Source organism: Python bivittatus, unplaced genomic scaffold, assembly GCF_059951505.1.
Source record: "Python bivittatus isolate LINGU-HERP-01145 unplaced genomic scaffold, Pbiv_v1 ctg000590_np1212, whole genome shotgun sequence".
NCBI classification, from domain to species: Eukaryota; Metazoa; Chordata; class Lepidosauria; order Squamata; family Pythonidae; genus Python; species Python bivittatus.
In genome coordinates this window covers 8963363-8983646 of record NW_028277086.1, presented here as the reverse complement: position 1 = coordinate 8983646, position 20284 = coordinate 8963363, and the positions used below count along the sequence as shown (strand labels likewise).

At 38.4% G+C, this 20284-nt stretch overlaps 1 protein-coding gene across 1 annotated transcript in view; it reads left to right on the top strand.

Annotated features, from left to right (window-relative positions):
• TG (thyroglobulin) overlaps positions 1–20284 on the top strand; it is a 141063-nt gene that overhangs the window by 57046 nt on the left and 63733 nt on the right. The window contains exons 31-35 of the mRNA XM_088149267.1: positions 2064–2117; positions 10093–10227; positions 12207–12371; positions 16732–16954; positions 19428–19518. Coding sequence (XP_088005393.1) covers positions 2064–2117; positions 10093–10227; positions 12207–12371; positions 16732–16954; positions 19428–19518 — 668 coding nt within the window. The remainder of the gene's footprint in view (positions 1–2063; positions 2118–10092; positions 10228–12206; positions 12372–16731; positions 16955–19427; positions 19519–20284) is intronic.

Here is a 20284-nt window from a genome sequence, read left to right as displayed (position 1 = left end):
CTTAATAGTTCTTCCCCAAGGTCACCTCTAACTTCCTTTACACCAAGTGACAAATCTGTGATTGGCTGTACCACATCAAATGCAACTTGTAAAATCCCTGAGTACACATTGGAGTTTTGGAAGCTCCATTTCTATTAACATGTGAACTAGCCATACCTCCACCATCACCATGTTAGATTGAAACTGAGAAGAGTTTCCATGTACATGTTCATGTCTGTGCATCATCTCCTATTAGGGTCTCCCCGTACATAAAACTCTTTCAGATGTTAGCTGAGTGTATGGAGGAGATGGCAGAAGTTTGCAAGCCTCCCATCATTAAACATTTGCCAGAAAACACTTGCCAGAGTTCTACTCCTTTTTTTTTAGAATTCAAGGCAATCTTTTATTTTTAGTAATGGAGGCCACATATTCTTATTTATCGTGTTTGGAAAATCCTTCACATCTTTCCCACATGCTTCCTTGATTTAAGGACATAAAAAAGAGAAGCAGGAACAGAAACTCTAGCCAAAATAGGTAGGTCCAGATGTAAGACAAATTCCTTCAAGATGTTGCACCTTGAACAGATTGCCAGATGTGATCCAAGACATTTTGATACTACTTAAGCCAAAAAATCTGAATTACACTTCCATATACAGTAACACACGTTCCTATAGGCATGTACACACGTACAGTATGTAGCCCAAACGTTGCTTTTTAATAGTATTAGAAAAGCTACAAGATTTTCCTATTTTTTAATTGTATTAGAAAATCTAGTGGGTTATTTTCTACTTGAGTCTGCAAGAAAGTATTTCATAGTGTGTTATGTACATATGCAACTGATTATTTCCTGAAGCAGAGGCAATAAAACTTCAGTTTGTACTACTTACAGTCCCAAAGGCGTAGGCAATCTGGAATGTAAAGAAGTTTTAAATTTTGCATCTGAACTCTACTGAACTCTTGGCCAGGGAGTGTGAATTCAGGCTGCAGATGGCTTTTTTCAACAGACATCAGTATTTTAATCTAAAGAATGTTTATACTTCCTTCATCTTCTTGCTAATTAGTAAACTATATTGAGCAACAAAACTTTGTTCTGCTTGACTAGTAAGCTACTATCATATCCTGTCTGCAAGGGGTGGATGTTTTTCAAATGTCCCTTTAAAGCAAGTGAAATAATTCTATTTCGCTGATCAAAATGAATAATGCATCCTTCAGAGAAACCTGGAAACCCAGAAGAATCTCAATAATTCACCTGTTTGTAAGCATCAAGTGGGTCTTGTGGACAAGATATTGTAGTGGGCAGAGGAAATGGCCTTGAACAACAGGAAGAAGAGCCGCTACCAAGGCAATGATCAGATAAGAGGGGCCTGAGCCCGGGCCAAGGAAGTAACTTGAGAAGACGTCTCAGACAAGTCCCTCCCTAGTTCACATGAAGAAAAAGTTAGGTTGGGAGAAGCACATTCAGACTTGCAAGATTCTGTTATTATAGCTGTTACAATAAAAGTAGTACTGACCTGTGTGGCATTGGTTTCCTAGTCTGGTCTACCCTGAAGGGCTGACACATATAGGATTGCTTTCCAGTCCACAGTCAGCATTGTCTGGCTGCACTGTAGGCAGACACAGTGCAAATGGACATGTACTGCAGCAGAAAACTAGTGTAACATTAGATATGACCTTTTAATTCCAGCAAAATGGCTGAGGCAAATGGTTATATGAAATGTTCCACATGTGGTTCCCTTCCACAGATAAAGCCTTGCATTGTTGAGCTTTGGGTATTGATTGTTCATCTTCCTGCCTCACTCACCAAAGTGTGTTGTTGTACCTAGAGGTTATGGTGGAGGTATCGCAACACCTTTGCTTTACATCCCATGGCAAGATGACACGACTTCCTAGGGATCTCCATAGACCATGTTCGCAACACACATAAAAAACAGGCAGAGCTTTCATCGCACCATTGTGGGCACCATCTTGATTTTATTTTTTTTACCATGCCCTGCAGAGACCTTTGTCTCTCCCCTGTTCCTTTAAGTGTTCCACGAGTCCTTGTTTCTCTTAATGAAAGAGGTCTCTTGTTTTTCCTTCCATAGCAATTGTGCCCCGCGTGTGCCCACCAGTTCCTTTACCAGAAAAGCAAGGAAAAGGTAAGGAAAAAATGTGATGGAATGTCTCTACAAGGAGGAGAGTGATGTGGGAGATCAAGGCCATCAGGAGGGAGAGGGTGCGTTCCAGGAGGGGAAAGGAGACAAGAGACAATGCGGTCCTCAGGGGGAGTGTGGGAAGTGAAAGAGGTTCAGGATAGCCACTCCCTAGAATCTCCCAGGGTATATCCACCAGTTGCAGTAGTATAGATTGAGTTTGGCAAGATTCTGTCTATAAGGTGTAAGCAGATAAAGGAACTATACTCGACTGGCCTGTTTCACCATTATTCTTGGGCTGGGCCTGACAGATTTGTACTTTCAGACTTGTAAGATTCTGTTAAAGTAGCCTTACAATAAAGCACCAGAATTAGCTCATCTAGTCTTGTTTCCTTTCTGGTCTACCTGGCAAGGCTGACAGTATAAGAAGGGGAGGAGGTCCAGCATAATCAGACTTTGAAAATTCTGTTATTATAGCCACTCTCTTTTTATGTGTAATTTTTATTAAAGATTTTAATTGCAGTAATAAAAACGAATACAAACTAAGAGAAAGAGAATAGAAAAAAGAATAAGGGCAGGAAAAAAGAAAAAGAAAGAAAGAAGCAAGAGAAAAGAAAGAATATAATGAGGGTTAGGGTTAGGATGTCACTGTTGTTCTTGGCCTGGGCCTGACAACAGCCCTCCAGTCAATGAAAGATAATTGAGCTGTAAGGTCTTATTTATAGATAATCTGCCATTCTGAGGGTTGTTCTTTTGCTAATAAGCTGAGAATGCTGGTTGTCAAAGTCACTGGGACTGCACTGCCCTTCATAACGCAGCCCTCTGTGCATGTTACAGGAGAAATCTGTTGCAGGAGCTCTGTGGAGTACAGAATCTGACATTTTCCTATTTGCAGACCGGCACTGGCTTTTCCAGAGTTCCCCTCAAAAACATGATTTTGTGCTCTGGATGTGAACAGGAGTATAAATAATTTATTTTTTGCAAATGTGCAAAATGCTGGGGGGCCCAGGGCCACGTTTTCTCTTTAAGTGACATGCTAGGGGAGAGGATGAAGAAGTGAATGAGGCCAAGATAAACACTGCCTTTATTGACAATATTCCTAACCCACCCCAATCCCAAAGAATCTGCACAACAACAAAGTAAAGTGATAAAGAAAACCAAATTCAATTCAAATTAAATAATCTCCAGCAGATACAATAATTTCAGTTACAGTCCTCTTACCATGATGCCCTACAAGTACTTAGGGCCAAAGACACAATTGGATTTACATTCAAATGTAATTACAGGAGTGTTAAATTATTCAGTACCATGAATATGATTGTTCCTTGTGTATTTATTTATCCCATTATATGCTGCAATTGGAGGGGCTTACCTTCGGGACTGGGGGGCTGCACCTAAGGTTTTGGGGGGAATCTCATGTGTTCCAGGTTTTCTAACTCTATACTTCTGAGTGTGGTCATTAATAATAATGTGTATGCAGTATCTTGTTGATAAAATGTCTCTCCCTTCTAATGGGAAAAGATCCAGCCTTTGTTCCTATAGAACAGCCCTTGGCCTTGTAGAGTCTTCTTCAAACCTGAGAGACTACCTTTGTCTTCCAGGAATGTCAAGACCACCTTTCTAGTTGGGAATTCTAAGTGGAGTAACCCTTATAATTCAAAGGATACCCATGCTTCTGATGGTGTGCTTCCTCTTTTTTCATCCTCATTCTTATCACTAAGATTTTCTACATTTTGGCAATGATGAGGATTAAGTAAAACAGCACTGAACTCCAGGGACCATTGGACAATTTTTACCAGGTTTCAGATACTGCTTTCAGTTGAAGAAAAATGTTTGCAGCCCATAATCCTGGGCTGAAATAGAAACAATGAAGTATCCTGGGCATCTGAGAGGAGCTCCTTCCATGGCTTACTGTTTGCTGAGCTCTTCAACCAGCAAATTATTCAGAAACTGTAGCAGAGCAAGAGGTTTCTTACTTCCAGGGAACCAGGAGGACAGGTAGTTTAAATGCAGCTCTTCTCCTCTGCAGTTTTGAAATCCATATGGCAGAAGTTACTCAGGTCCACCATCTCAAATGGACCATAGAATGTGGAGTAATGGAGGTTTATTATGGGATTGCTGTGGGTTGAAACTACTGATTTGGAAGAGGAAGGCTTTGCCCTATTTAGAAGCCACCTATTTTAACATCCAGATAAACATCTGGTGTGCTTTCATTTCACGTTGGCTGGCCTCTTCCTTCGTTCAAATAACAGCTTTGTGGGCAGAGTAAAGTGCCAGTCCCAGAGGTCTGATTATAGTTATTACCCAAAAAAGATTTCAGGAAAGTGGTACATATTGTCATATCCCATTGTCTCCAGCAAGGTTGGCGAAAACACACATGTGTAACAGATACTTGAAATAAATATTATCTGCTAGGATTTCTTCAAGGAAAATATTTGATATGGTAGTCCTACCATCCAATCTCTGAAAGATATTTACTTTGAATGAGCGAGAAAACAAAAATCCTCTTTTCTTTATTTGTTCTCCTCTTTTGAAAACAAGAGTAATATTTTTTCTGATATTTCTGCTCAGCTCTGTTGTCTCTGGAGTTCTTTAGACAAGTTCCTGGGACAAGGTCCAGAGAATTCAGTGGAACTATCTTCTGTGTAGGCCCATTGAGGATTGACAGGTATTTGCAAATCATCTTCTACAGCAGTGTTCTCCAGACTGATGCTCCTTCAGATCTTCAACTTCCAGAAGTTCTAGTCAGCATTAGGAGTTTAGTGCTGGCCCAGCTGGAAGGTACCTGGCTGGTGCTCCTATCCCTACCTGGAGATGGGCAGGAACATTGATTTCTGACTCACTTCATATAAGTTCCCCAAAAACCTATTTCAGGACCTCCCATCTTTTTGGCTTGGTGGATGCATCTGGGAAATTTAGAAACATATCTTGAGTTTTCATTCACCACAGGGAAAACTGGCATGTTGCTCTCCACATTTCCGTCTAGTTTCCTCAGAATTCTGTCTACTGCCCCAGCTTTACTGTGTCTTTTTTTCTGGGCAGGTGGACACACTTCTTTAAAAAAGCACTGAGTTTCAGCCACCCACCACTTTTGTTTAATTCTTCTGTGGCTCAGAAGAATTACAAAGAGTAAATACAGAGCCTGAGGTTGGTACTTTGCTTTGCAGCATGTTAGCTTTTCATATATTTTTTTAACGGAAAATCGAGTGGAACAGGATAGACACCAAGGGAGATATCACTGTGCACAGTGGGATCATAAAGACCTTCCTGGTTACCCAGAGGTCTATTTTATGTATGTGTAAAACCTAAATATTCCAACCATGGTGGAAGAACAGAATGTTATTATGGAGCTGGAACATTTGTACACACCTAGTTTAGTTTGTATGATCTTATTTCTCCAACTGAGATAAAAGTTAAATCAGGTCCATGCTTACTTTACTGCTCATACAAGACAATCCTGTAAGGTCTTTGCAGCTTATAACGCTTAGCATCAAGGAAGTGAGTCCACTCTGTCCTATTCTGGCTCAGACTTCCAGTTTTATTTATTTGCTTACCTGCATGACAGCTCTGGTGAGCTTGGTGTTTCCTCTATGTGTGTTTGTGTGTGTGTGTGTGTGTGTGTGTGTGCACATGCACACACAAATATAAACTTACAGTGTTTATTTCAGCACCAAGGGCAGTAACAGAGAGAAGGCAGGAAGATGGGAGGGAAGACAGTCAAGGTTTACTTGGGCTTAGTTTTAGTTCACTTTGAGTGAATGTCTCTTGTCAAGTCACTATAGCAAACATTCTTCTCATTTTCCCAGCACCCGTTCTTCTCTTCTTCCTTTCCTAGTAAGAAGAACATCTGGAAAGCAAAACTCATCCTTACAGATCCTGTAATTTAACAATAAAAGATTCAAAACAAGTTGGATGCAGAGGGACATAATTATGCAATGAAGAAAGATGATCCAAATTATGCTGGGATGACCTGAGTCTGGTCTGGCTGGAATAAGGGGGCTTGTCTGCTCGATGAAAGTGATCGATGCACCTCCTTCACCAAAGTTGCTTCATTATAAAACTTAACATTTTATACAAAGATGGAGAACAAAGATACTTTAGGTCATAGTGTGAAACAATTTGGTGACTGGAATTAGACTTGATTTGAGAAGGTTACTCTGGGTGGAACTGTAGGTGTCTTGTACAAGCCACAGTGACATCATATGTGCATTGTGACATCTTCATACAAAAGACACAAACGATGCATTTTACACAATGTTGTCATGATGCATGTGAAGTCACTTGCCTCTCTTGGGAGTGCCCAGGGGCAGGGCAGCAGTGCAAAATAGGCAGGCCTGTGTGACCTGGGTGGACAGAGTCAGAATTTTATTGGATTGTTTGAGGAGCGGGTTGGATTATTTTCTATGGTTTCTAAATTGCATTGCATTTGCTGAAGAGTTTGCACTACAGTTTCCATGTTTTCTGCTTCAAATGATGGGAAGCCCCAATACCCAATGTGGGTACCATAATCTAGAAGAGTTCCTGGGACCAAGCGTTGTCATAGGGTCACAGTTAGTCCTCTGATTTAATTTACTTTATGTCATGGCGCTTTTAGATTTCTCTGTTTGACCTTGCACCAATACTATTTTTCCATAGATGTGGTAATCTTATGCCAGTGTTGTCCAAACTTGGCCACTTTAAGATGAGTGGACTTCAACTCCAGAATTCCCCAGCCAGCCATGAGTTGAAGTCCACTCATCTTAAAGTGGCCAAGTTTGGACAACACTGTCTTATGCTATAGCCAAGCTGACAGTTTTTCTGGATGGTATCACTTTAAAGTATGTGTGTGGAAGGAAAGGTTTCCTACAGAGTTTATTTATAAATAAATAAGGATGTTGTAGATAAGCATTCGGCCTGAGTCTCCCCGATTATGCTGCTAATGTCTTTAAAAATGCAGTATTGCTGCCTTTCCTATGACTTGGTAGAGATGAGACCCAATGTGCTCCCCCTAAAAGTATACAAATTAGCTGGGGTCTAAAGTGAATTTGCAAGGAGTTGATTTAATTGGAATTTGATTCCACGTGAATTTGTGATCTGTGTGATTTGCATTGGACTCTATTTGCATAAGAAGATTCATTTCTATAAAAGCGGGCAAGTCCATCAAATCATCAAACTGATCAAACAGGACTTGCTTCAATTCAGCAGAATCCTATTTGAAGCAAACTTTCTAATTCAAACTCCACGCAGTCCACTTGTTTTTGCCGATCAGCTCCCAAACAGAAGAAGATAGATAAAAATGTTCCAAAGTCTGTAACGCAGTGGGAATTTTCTGGTGCTTTTTTTTTTTTAAAGACCAGGGATCATTATCCAGTTTGCAGAATTGGCATTAAAAAAATCCTGACATAAGATCTTATTCAGTTCCAAAGAATTCACATCGTTTTATTCACAAATGCATTCAGGAGTTGCATGGTTAATAAAAAATAAATCAATAAAAGCTTTTCTCTAAAAATAAGGCAGCATGAGAGCGTTTTTCTTGAACTGCAGCCCAGAGAGAGGGAGATTTAAGACTTCTCTTTCTATGTCCAATAAAAAATTGCATTCCCGAGATTTGTATTGCTAATTAGGATGTAGAAGAGTTATAGTACATTGCTGTCCCAGTGAAAATAATATTATTATTTAGATTTATTATAGCCACTCCATTCCAAAAGACTCTGCTCTGATACTTAGTATTATATTATTTTTTTAAAAAATATTGATATGGCTACTAATTACACAAATAAAGAGATTGCTAACTTATCTCAAGATAAATTTGTCTTATCTTAAACTTTGGGCTATCTCCAGTGGTACCATTCCTCTAAAATAAAGCATCAGCCACTTCCAAGAAGTTCACTTTCATCCTTGCATCAGAATCAGATTCAATATGCTGATTCCATAACGTACATTATCATCCCTTAAACTAAATGTCTGACAAATGTTGCACAAGATACTCCAGAATCAGTACAGTACTCTGGACTGAAATTACAATTCAGTAGCAACTTTGGGAGACATTGTCCACTAGATGGCAGCAGAGAGAAACAGCTCCAACGTGTTGCTGCCATCTAGCGATGGCCTGTATTTTTCCAGCCTAGATATCATAGTCAAGGCACAACAGATACACCAGTACTGATGCAGTATAGTACAGTGGTACCTCAGTTCATGAACTTAATTCGTTCCGTGACTCTGGTCGCGACCCAAATTGGTCGCGACCCGAATCAAATTTCCCCATAAGGTTCAATGTAAATACGGTTAATCCATTCTGACCCCTCCGAATTTGGTCGCCAACCGATTTTGGTTGCAACCCGAATCAAATTTTCCCATAAGGTTCAATGTAATTACGGTTAATCTGTTCTGAACCATATGTATTTTTTTTTTAAAACCACAAAAATATGACACAAAGTACAGTACGAAGAGAGAGAACGCTAACCTTGCTCGATGCAACTTCTGGCGTGGAGGACAGGGTGGGGAGGCAGTTATTGCTTGGAGGGAGAGTCCCCCTCCCTACAGGAAGCCACAACCACGTTCACGGGAGGGAAAATGGCTGTGGATCCTGTTTGTCACCCGATCTGGCGTTCGCGAACGGAAGCAAAATTTTGCGAACGGTGCTGTTCGTGACCCGAATGGATCGTGAACAGAAGGGTTCGTGACCTGAGGTACCACTGTATTAGACAAGTGGGTTGGATTAATTTGATTACTCCATTCATTCATGTTCTGGGTTTGCATACTAGATTAAATCATAAATTAACAAAATGGGCTGGGTTTGCACAACATAGTAGGCCATAGGCAAACCAAGCCTGAGTTTAAAACTCACCAAAGCTTAATGTTGTGTCAGTGCTAAAAGCTAGGTTTGTACCAGATCTGGTTGAACCTGTTATGATGCAAGAAATACTCTCTTGGGGTATTTTCGCTAGCATATGTTTTCATTAGGGTTGTCTCTCACACAGCGTTGCTTGTTTGAAGGTTGAATTCTTTTAAATCAGGGATTCTTAAACTGGAGAAATGATGTGGCAGACAAGGTTTCATAACTTGCTCAAATATGCTGACAGTGTCAGTAGAAGTGATTGTGAGTGGTAAATTATCCCAAGGCAAATATCTTTTAATATCAGCAAGGTAGCCCAGACATTCTGGGCTTACACTGGATTGTCTGCCTTTTCTTTATCTTTTTAAGAGCATACCTAGTCATTTTCAGTTTTCTGTCTGGAGCTAGACAAATGATTTCTACTCTGTCGGAACTGGTAACTCAGACTGTGGAAAATTGATGTGTAATTACTGTTTTAAACTGTTTTTCTTAAGTTCCTACCCTTGAAAAGACTCCATTTCTGTTGTTGTTCTTATGGCAAAAACAAAAGACTTGAGCCTCTAAAATCCCTCTTCTGTCTTTTTTAAAAAATCCAATTATTAAAGTGTGGGTTTTGAAAAAAAGCATACATGCAACTGGAAGTAAAACCAAGGGGATAGTTCAATTTTTGTATATTCCATAGAAGACAGTAGATTGGATCTGATGATAATCATGATTTAGTTTCTCTGAAGTCATGTTTACTGCAGGGAGAAACAGCTTTTTGAAGAAAAACATCTACCAGATTTGAAATCAAAGAAATTGGATGGGTAATTCCTCCAAATATTTCTAGCAGAATGAGAAAGTCTCCAACCATTTCTCAAAGACAGAAGTTTCATTTCTTGGCGACAGGATGGCCACTATTGAAATGGGAGGAATTTCCCCTTGGCATTGAATAAATAGAAGAGAACCCACGGGGGTTGCAGACCTCTGAGAGATGAAAAGTAGAACATTCACACATATTTCTTGACAACAGGATCCTATGATTTTACTTACTTATGACTCACATATCCCACTGATTATCTGGCCCTCTGATAAATGATTTTGTTTTGCATTCCAGCAAATATAAGTTATGGTTGTTATAAGGTTATAAGGACTTCTACTCTTGAATTTCTGCATTTTGTTTTGTAGTGACCTTGGACAAATGGCAGCGTTTGGACCGGAGCTCCATTCTCCTTGATCCTTCCATTTCTAAATTTGATGTCATCCATGTCAGCAGAGACCCTTCCAGTGAGTTTGCTACCATCCGAGATTTTTGTCTCTCAGGTAAGATGGTTAGAGCTAAGAATATCAGAAATGCATCAAACTCTTCCCCCCTCTTCCCACTTTGTGTATGAATAAAAGGGGTATTTAACCAAGGTGCCTATTTTTCAGACCTTTTATATATTGTTTAGAGTGAGACTTCTCCATTTTTTATTTTTTATTTTTTGGGGGGGGGGGTCAAGTCAATATTGACTCCTGGCAACTGCCTGGACAAATCCCTGTACTTTTCTTGGCAAGATTTCAGAAATGGTTTGCCATTGTCTGCTTCCTAGGGTTGAGAGAAAGGGACTGGCCCAAGGTCACCCAGTTGGCTTCATGCCTAAGGCAGAACTAGAACTCATGGTCTCCTGGTTTCTAGCCTGGTGCCTTTAACCACTACACCAAACTGACTCTCAGACTTCTCAGTTGTGTTAATTATGTTGTTAATTGCCTAACTGGAATTAATGTGTCTTTTTTTAAAAAAAAATGAAATAACAGTTACAAGTTGGTTCTAATTAGGACAGATGGAAAGGGAATTATTGAACTCCTTTTAATTATTATCTCTAAGGCTTCTTTTGATCTCAGGAGAAAAGGTTCATTTTCAGTTTTCTTCTAGGATTCTAATAGTTTAGAGGAGGCATTACTACTGCATAAAAATGGGAGACCCTCTAAGTAAGCCCTTTTAAACTGGAGGCTGGATGATGACTTATCAAGAAGCCCACAGCTTAGATTTCATATTAGATGCCCTTTGAGGATCATCCCAACTTTAAAGGGAAAGAGGCAAAAAAGCAATTTATTTAGCTGTGAATGGAAGCCCTGATTAATTTTGAAATTTTCTGTGCAGGAGTGAAATAGATTCTTTGTATCTGACGCAAATTGCTGTCTTCAGGATGGTATCTGTATGGCCAAGACCAGACAGTTAGAACTTCACTTCTAGACCCAGTTTCTTATGGCTGTTCTTTCAAAGGCATTATTTATGTCTTCAGCTTATCTTAGACATTAACAACACAAAAGCAGACTCACGGCCTGATCCTTTTTTCTGCCTTTTGGAGGGCAAGACATGTAACGTCGATAGAGCAGATGATTTGAAGTTAGTCTGGAAATGCCTTACAGTTTACCTGGCTGTGGCTGAAAAGTGAGAAAATTGCTTTGGCTAGTTTGCAGTAGAATTTGAATATGGGGTCACACAGAGTGGCTAATGCTTGTGATGTCACAAAGGAATAATCCACAGTCACCAGCAAAGTTCTGTAAATTTTCTTTATCCAAAAAAGTAACATTAAAAAGTAAGCGTACACGTGGCTACTTTTCCTCCTCCTCCTCCTCCTCCTCCTCCTCCTCCTCCTCCTCCTCCTCCTCCTCCCACAAAAACAGGGGAGAACAAGACTGTTGCCTAGATTAGTATTCCACTTACTAAATGCATACAGATCACTAAGCCAGGTTCATACAACATAAAGGGAAACTGCTTGATATCTTTTGAAACAGGCCTGTTTTCACCCTTAAGCATCAATAATTAGTACTAAGAAGTGTATCCTACAGCAGTTGTCCCTCTGCCTAACAGATGTGTCCAGATTGCAACTCTCAGAATTCCTGGTCTCTCTGTATCTAGAGGGAACCATGTTGGGAGAAGTGTCCTGTATTACCATATAGAAGGCTGTATCTTTTATGACAATTGTCCCTGCTCTTCATATGAGTGTTTACGGAAGTGCTATGAAATGGGGTGTCCAACATGACACAACTGAAGCCAAGTGCAATGAAATTGGGGCTTCAGTTACTCCCTTGGAAGGTAGATAGAATCTACTTGTTTTCCTTGATGATCCTTAAACCACCTCGTGAGATGGCCTTCCAAATATCATAACTGTAGCCCCCTGGGAATTGCCCAGTCATGTTGGGTCCATTATCGATTATGCTGTCCATTTTGATCTCCAAACTGTCAAAGCAGTTTTCATCTGCTTTTTGTTTTATCTGCCTGTGCAATTCATAGTTGGTTGTTTCTTTCTTTACAGTCTGTTCAAAGGACAACTTGTGCCTGGTGACTACTCTTGAAATATTGTCGTCAGCAATACGATGCATATTCTACCCAGAAACACAGAGTTGTACTCTTAGTCTCCAAGGCCACCATTGCCGTATTTTGCTCAAGGAGCCAGCTGCTTACATCTATCGAAAGCAAGGTATGTACGTGGCAAAAGATTAAAAATGCATGGCTTGTTAATCTTTGCTTTCCCTGAAACACAAAAGCAGGAGATACAATGGAAATAAACCAGCATGGTGGGCAGAGGTCTTACAGCTGTTGAATAATATCAAGTTTGGTCAAGAATAGAAGAATACTTTATAGCTTACAAGCTCAGTACAGTATGAAGCTGCCCCCAATCAAAGGCATAGAAGAAAAGCACAGCTAATTTTGAACTATATGGCCAAACCAAACTAAAATGAGAAAATATTGCAGAGCTTCCAGGTGAGGTTCTATGGTGGATTAGATGTCCCTGAAGGAGTGGGGATGGCATTGTGGTGGAGATTGGTGGCCAGATGTCGAATTCTGGCCAGAACTGTCTTCCTGGATATAGGAGATAATGTGAAATCACCCGCTTGCATTCTGGACAGCTGCTCCTCATGAGTAGACTGCCGAAACTGAGGTTTTTGGGGTTGACTTGTGAGTTGAGTGACTAGGAGTTGAGGGATTTCAACCAGGCTCACAGATGTGATGCAGCCTATATGAACACAAGTTTGCACAAGCTTCACTTTCTTAAAAATGTTTGGATGTGATTAAATTCAGCTAAAGAGAGATTTTCTGAATGGCAGGATAAGAGAATTGTACCTGGTGAGTCAACATTCTTTATTGAATGTTAAAAAGAAAAAAAAGGGGGGGGGGGTTAAAGATTTAAAAACTTTTGGCAAAAAGCTTAACAAGGAGTGGATGTAAGAAAGTTTAAAATGGATAAAGAGATAGTTATTTTGAAGGGGGGGGTTTTTGGTGAAAGTGCTTTTGAATAAATTGGAATTAAAATAGACAAGTGAACTAGACCTTCATGGGAATGTTTTTGTTTATTCTGAAAGAGTGCAGACAATTGGTGGATTTTATGAAACAAAAGAAAAAGGTAATATGAGCCAGACTGTGATGCTGACTGTAACTACGGAGTGCCATTTGAGAACAGTCCTGTAAAGGACTTATGGAGAGACTGTTTCTCTTATGAAAATTGGTGTTTGGCGGGGGATGGGACTGGAGCGATCTCCACACAACTGGATAGAACTGAGAAAAATATCAAAATCACTCAAGGCAAATTGCCAAAAGTTTTCTTTGATCTGATGGACAACTTAGGGCTTGTGGACACATGGAGACAGAAAAATGGCAATTCAAGAGAGTACACTTACTTTTCTGAAAGACATAGATCCTTTCCAAGAATAGATATGATATGAATTTCAAAGAATTTGGCTATTAAGATTTCTAAAGTAGAGATATTACCAAAGACTTATAATCCTGTGAGTTTGGTTTATAAAAGGAAATCCAGTTCTTTAGACAGAGACTAATTGAAATCTTGTTACAGAAAGAAGCAGTAGTGGAGGATTGTAAAAAGAAATTAAAAGAATTTTTTGAAAATAATTTATATAAAGGTACTGATTTAAGAATGGTTTGGGACACAAGTAAAGCTTTCATCAGAGGTTATTTCATACAACATAATAGTGAACTCAAAAAGAAGAGGCAAGAGAAAACACAAGCTATTTTGGATGAGATCAAGAGAAAAGAAGAATTAAAGACATTTCCAGAGAAGATAAGTATTTATCAACAAATTAAGTGTTTACAACAACAGTTATCTATGTTAATAGTAAGAGAAATGGAAATAAAAATGAGCTATGTAAAGCAAAAAAACTGAGTTTTCAAACAAACCGAGGAAATGGTTGGCATATAAATTACAAAAAGAAAAAGAAAAGAAAATGATATTGAAACTACCAGATGGAGATACTGTATTAACAGATAGCAGGGCAATGTAAAAAAACATTTCATCAATATTGCTGTAACTTCTATAAAGCAAGTGACATTTCTCTGAAGAAAAATAGATGAATGCCTAAAGAAACAAAATTGACGGAAGATTACAGAGGAACAGAAACAGATTATGAATGGACCTATAACAATAAGGGAACTTTCTGAAGCTATAAAAAAGATTAAACCAGGAAAGGTGCCTGGACCAGATGGACTATCAGGTTCTTATTATAAATGTTTGAGGATGTACTTTTAAAACTTTTACAAAATACGAGGAACTCTATCTTACAGGGAGAAAAGATGTCAGAGAATTAGAAAGAGGCCAATATAGTACTAATATCTAAGTTAAGGGCTTTTGCAGATGACTGGTGTTGGTTTTGGAAGATCCTTTAAAAGGAATTGAAACATTAATGGAAAAATTAAAAGAATTTGGTACGTTAACAGGTTTTAAGATCAACAGACAGAAGACAAAGATGTTATCAAAATACATGAAAATAGAAGATCAAACAGAATTGATGAATAAAATGGGTTTTAGGATTGAGAAGAAAGTAAAATATCTGGGTACTCCTATGACAAATATGAATTGTATGTTAATTCAGAATAACTATGTTAATACATGGAATGAAGTAAAAAAAAGATATGTTAAGACGGGAGAAACTACAACTGTCATTGCTGGGGAGAATTTCTGTGATAAAAATGAATGTCCTGCCTAGAATGATGTTTTTGTTTCAGACAATACTTATTTTGACAACTGAGGCACCATTTAAATAGTGGCAAAAGGGCGTGTCTAAATTTGTGCGGCAGGGCAAAAAACCACAAGTTAAATATAAGAGATTACAAGATGCAAAGGAAAGAGGACGATTGGGTCTACAGTACCTGATTTGAAATTGAATTTTGCAGCTTGCTGTTTGGTTTGGATGAAAGAGTGGGTGCTGCTGAGAAATAGAAGGCTTTTGGAGTTAGAAGAACATGACCTGAGATTTGGGTGGCATGGGTATCTGTGGTACGACAAAGTCAAGGCTAGTGCAGATTTTGAAAATCAGCATGTTAGACATGCCATATTGAGAATATGGAATAGATACAAATCCAGGTTGTGCCCGAAAACACCTTTGTGGCTCTCAGCGCAAGAAGCACTTTATAGATGAGAAATAATAGGCAGACACAAATGGCTAACTTATCATGAGATACTAGAATTTTGTAAGAGGAATATAAAATAAAATCAAGAGAAGAACTGATGGCAGAGGGACATAGTTGCCAATGGTTTTCTTATTTACAGTTATTAGAAAGATTTAAAGTAGACAAAAGAGTTTATGGTTTTGAACATTGTAAGAATGAGTTTGAAATGGAATTATGTACAAGTGATGAACAAGTAATTGCTAATGTATAAACTTCTACTGAAATTTGAAAGACAAGAACAAGTGAAAGAATGTATGATAAAGTGAGCTAAACATTTTGGTTATAATATGCAGAGGGAACAATGGGAAAATGTGTGGTTGAAAGGATTAAAATTTACTTTATGTTATAATCTTAAAGAGATTTTTTATAAATGATGTACCATTGGTATATGTCACCAGAGAAATTGCCTAGAATGTATAAAGGCACTTCAAATTCATGTGGGAAATGTGAACAACAAGAAGGGACATTTTAACATGCTTGGTGGATGTGCAAAAAAGCTATAAAAAATTGGATTCAAATACATACACTGATTCAGAGGATTTTAAAGATTAATATTCAGTTGAGACCCGAGGTCTTTCTTTTGGGACTGATGGACAAGCAGTTGGAAAAAAGTCATGGAACTTTGTTTTTGTATATGGTAACTGCACCGAGATGATTGCACATAGGTGGAAAGATCTGGCAATACCTACAATGGAGGAATGGTTGGTGAAGATGGTGGAACTTGCTGAGATGGCCAAATTGACTTCTTTGATTAGAGAAAAGACAATATCTACATTTGTTGCTGACTGGAAACCCCTTATGGACTTTTTGGGGAACACACACAAAAAATGAACTTATGATTTATGGTTTTGATGATTAGACAGGATAGATTATAGAAAGAAGACAGACATGTAACTTTAGAGAAAGAGGTAAACTTGTAACTGTACTTGCAACTGCTATAAAGAAGATTGGAAGTCACTTCTTTATAACTTCTCTTCTCTTCTCTTCTCTTCTCTTCTCTTCTCTTCTCTTCTCTTCTCTTCTCTTCTCTTCTCTTCTCTTCTCTTCTCTTCTCTTCTCTTTTTTCTTTTACTTTTTTTCCTTTCTTGCACTTTTAGCTTTCTCTTTGATTTGTCTCCTTTTCTCTTTTCTTTCTTACTTTTTATTAATTTGTATTAGTTTTTATCTTCTTTTTAAAAACTTTTAATACAATCAAATATATCTATCATCTATCCAAAAAAAAAAAATATTGCAGAGCACTTTGGGGAAGAATCTCTGTAATTGTCATTGCATCTAAGCCGAATCTCAGTCTAACTTTACAGTACCCAAATTGAAACCTGCATAATAGTAAGGTTTACAGCTTCTTCTCAAAGAGTTTCTTATCTCTTCCCTCTGTGCAGATGCGTTCCTACCCACTGCTGAAAGAAACAGTGACCCTTCAGTGCACATCCCATCACAAGGAACCTTGTTGGGCATCTCTCAAGTGATCCAAGTGGGTTCCAAATGGAAGAGCATTGGACAATTCCTTGGGATCCCCTATGCAGCACCTCCAGTGGGAGAGAATCGGTTCCATCCTCCACAGCCTTTCACCTGGACAGACATTTGGAATGCAACCACAACCCGGTGAGAAGACAAATAACATAGACAAGAGTCATTTGCTTACGTATCATAAGCATATAAGAATTGGAATACCATCTATATCTAGTTTAGTATTCAGTCTCCAGGAATGCCTAATAAAACTTCTTTGGGGAGAACAGTGAAGAGGATGTATGAATTGTTGGCCTAACATCCATCCTGGCCCTATTAGACAGGTTGAAGAGGTGAGCAGAAGAATTACAGGACACTCTTATAGGATAGGAGATAGTCACTTATTCTAATCATAATGTTTTTATTATGTTATTTCTACTACCATGAGGTGGCACCATTTGAACTTTCTGGAGCTTTGAATTCCTTTCTAGTTAAAAGGTTACTCTAACTGAATGTAGGCAGTTAACTAACAAGATAGTGAAAGACAAGATATGTCACCACAAGGTCAAAGTCCTGTGAAGTTCTAGAACAACACATTGTAAGAAATGTGATTCTGTACAGTGAAAGTAGATGATATGTAATTAGAACTGCTTGTCCCACGGCAATTTTCTTTTATCCATAAAAGATCTGTTCATTTTATCTTGTTATATCTACATGTGATCTTTAAGTTGCCCGTATATTGACAGGTCAACCATTTCATATATTTAAAATACACACACACACACACACACACACACACACACACACACGCAGCTGCTAGGAAGAAGTTTGCTTAGTTATGTTGTTATTGATGTTAAGTTTGTTTTAAAACAAGGCCACTTAGCTAGATTATTTTCTGAAGGAAAAATTGCCAGTTTAACTCCTTGGGGAAAGGAACCAAGAGCTTGATATGGTGATTAATGACAGCCTGTAATGAGGCCCCAACCCAGACTGAAAACAGTCTTCTGAATGGTGCTCATAGCTGCTTTTTCCAAGTAATTTTTTTTAAAAGCATGAATAATGTAATCTTTACTTTGGTCCAATTCACAAGAAGATGCACCCTCCCAAGAGTGGACCACAGAAGGCTTACATAGATGGTTGAGCTTGTGTTGGGGTTTCCATGGAAGGAAAGCAACTGTACCAACTCTTCACGCTTGATTTTCCAGTGCTGCTTCTTAAAATGTTTCTAAAAAAGCAGTGATCTTTTTTGCCATTTGGTCTTGTATAGTATGATTGGATGGTTGAGGGAACTCCCATTTTTGATGACCTAATTTCTTGTGCACCTGAGTTTTGTGGGTTGAGGTGACTCAACCAGATTATGCTTACAGTTTACCACAAGAGAGGCCACATCTTGCTTATCCAGGTGCACAGGGCCATACAGTTAAGACCCACAACAGTGATGTTGTGTTGTCTTGAGCCACATTGTCATTCTTTATTGCATTCCTTTGCTTCAGAAGAAAAAGGTATATAGTTAGAGTCTACAGAAGCTAGATGTGAACGTACAGGTGTCTTTTTTTGTAATGGTGCAGAACTTCTAAGGAGATCAACCCTTGATTAGGTATAAATTATAAGCATTCCTTCTTGAAGAAAAGCTACATGAAACTGTTAATACTTAAGTATTTATGCAAGTGATCAAATTTTAAAGAGATATTGTGACAGCTCCTTGTACTATATACATTGTGCATAATCTGCAGCATCAAATTCTTTACTATGTCTTTATTATATTAATTATTTTAATAATGCTTTTATTGTTTATTATACAATAATGCTTTATTAATAATGCTTCTGTCTGTGAATTTGTTGTTTATGATTCTCAAATTATTTCCTTATCATGTACTTAGTATATTTGTTCTACATATATATATATTAAGTACATGATAAGGAAATAATTTGAGAATCATAAACAACAGAGTCCACAGACAGAAGCATTATTTGTTATTTAATTAATAACCTCCACAATATGATAAAGAATAACAGCAAAGGAGAAATCCCCTTTATATGATATTTACAAATTAAACTTAAACTTATCCCTTCTTAGCTTGACTCCTGTTAAGGGGTCTAGACTATTCCCAGGTACTTAAAACATTAGTTATCTATAGTTGCTGTAGTTCTGTCCTGGGATTTGGGATCACAGATGTGAAATATCTGAAGAGCTTTCTAGAATTCATCCATTTGTACAGAATCTCTATGTGCCCCCATGTTGGCTGCAATGATAGTCCAAATTGGCAGTCTAAATAGCTATGGGTCTGGCTCTGCTGTTTTAAGATTTTTGGGGGCTGCTGATGGATCCAGATGTGCAGCTTTTTTGATAGGTGGTAAAAAAAAAAAAAAAAAAGGAGTTCAACTTTCTCTGATTGGGATGCCCTCCAGAGATATACACTTCTGTTCCCAGAATTCTCAGCAGTGGCCACACTAACTGGGGAATTCTGGGAATTAAAGTCATGCATCTGGAAGGTGCTCAGATTGGGGGAAGCTGCTCTAGATGATACTTTAAAATTGAGTTTGCATGGCCTCCACAACCTTACTCCTTTGTTTCCTCATTATCACTAGAACTTTAAGCAAGCCATAAAGTACTTTATTGTATCTTTAGAGCTAGCTGCTGGCAGCCAGGGGATGATACCAGCCTTTCTTCTGTCAGTGAAGATTGCTTGTTTTTGAACATCTTTGTCCCACAGAACAATGTAAGTACCGGATCAGTAGACTATATTAGAGTCAGTTATAGTAGACTCTGACCATTCCCTCATTCTAGGAATCTACTCAAGGGAAGGACCATGGGATGAGGTTGCTAAACCCATTGATGATAGGACCTTTTTGGATCTGTCCTTACATAGTCATGCAATGTCATGGTCATGTTTAGGGAAAGAAAGTTTGGGGGTGAGTAGCTGATGAAATTAGGAGACTTGGACATTAAGGATTTTGATTGTGTAGAAGTCTATGTGTCACATTATGAAGTCCTTTTAGGGCTGAATAATATGTTGGGGACAGGGATGTTCATGGGGTGTGGTCAAGATGGTCAGGATGGTGGCCGCAATGGTGTGATCAAAGCTCTGCCCATTTGCACATAAATAATACTAGGTTGGGAGACCACCAGAAAAACACAGAGGTATAAATTAGACTGGGAAGTTAAAACAAAATGGAAGAAGGCAATTATGAATGACTTATATATCATTGCCAAGAAAACAGAGTGATTTGTTTTCTCTATCCAACATACATACAGTTGTAATACTTTCTTTTCAATACTATTGAATGTCATATTGTCATTGTTGCTGTTTTACTGTTATGATGTGCCTATTAAGAAAGAAGATGTAACAATTTATACCAGACAGATAGACAATATCCCAATTCCTTGAACCTCTTTGACAGTTTAAAAAACTTCCAGATTTCCTGGCCACCTGCTCCTGCTATTTCATTTTTATGCCCAGCTAATTAAGGCAGGACACCATGACC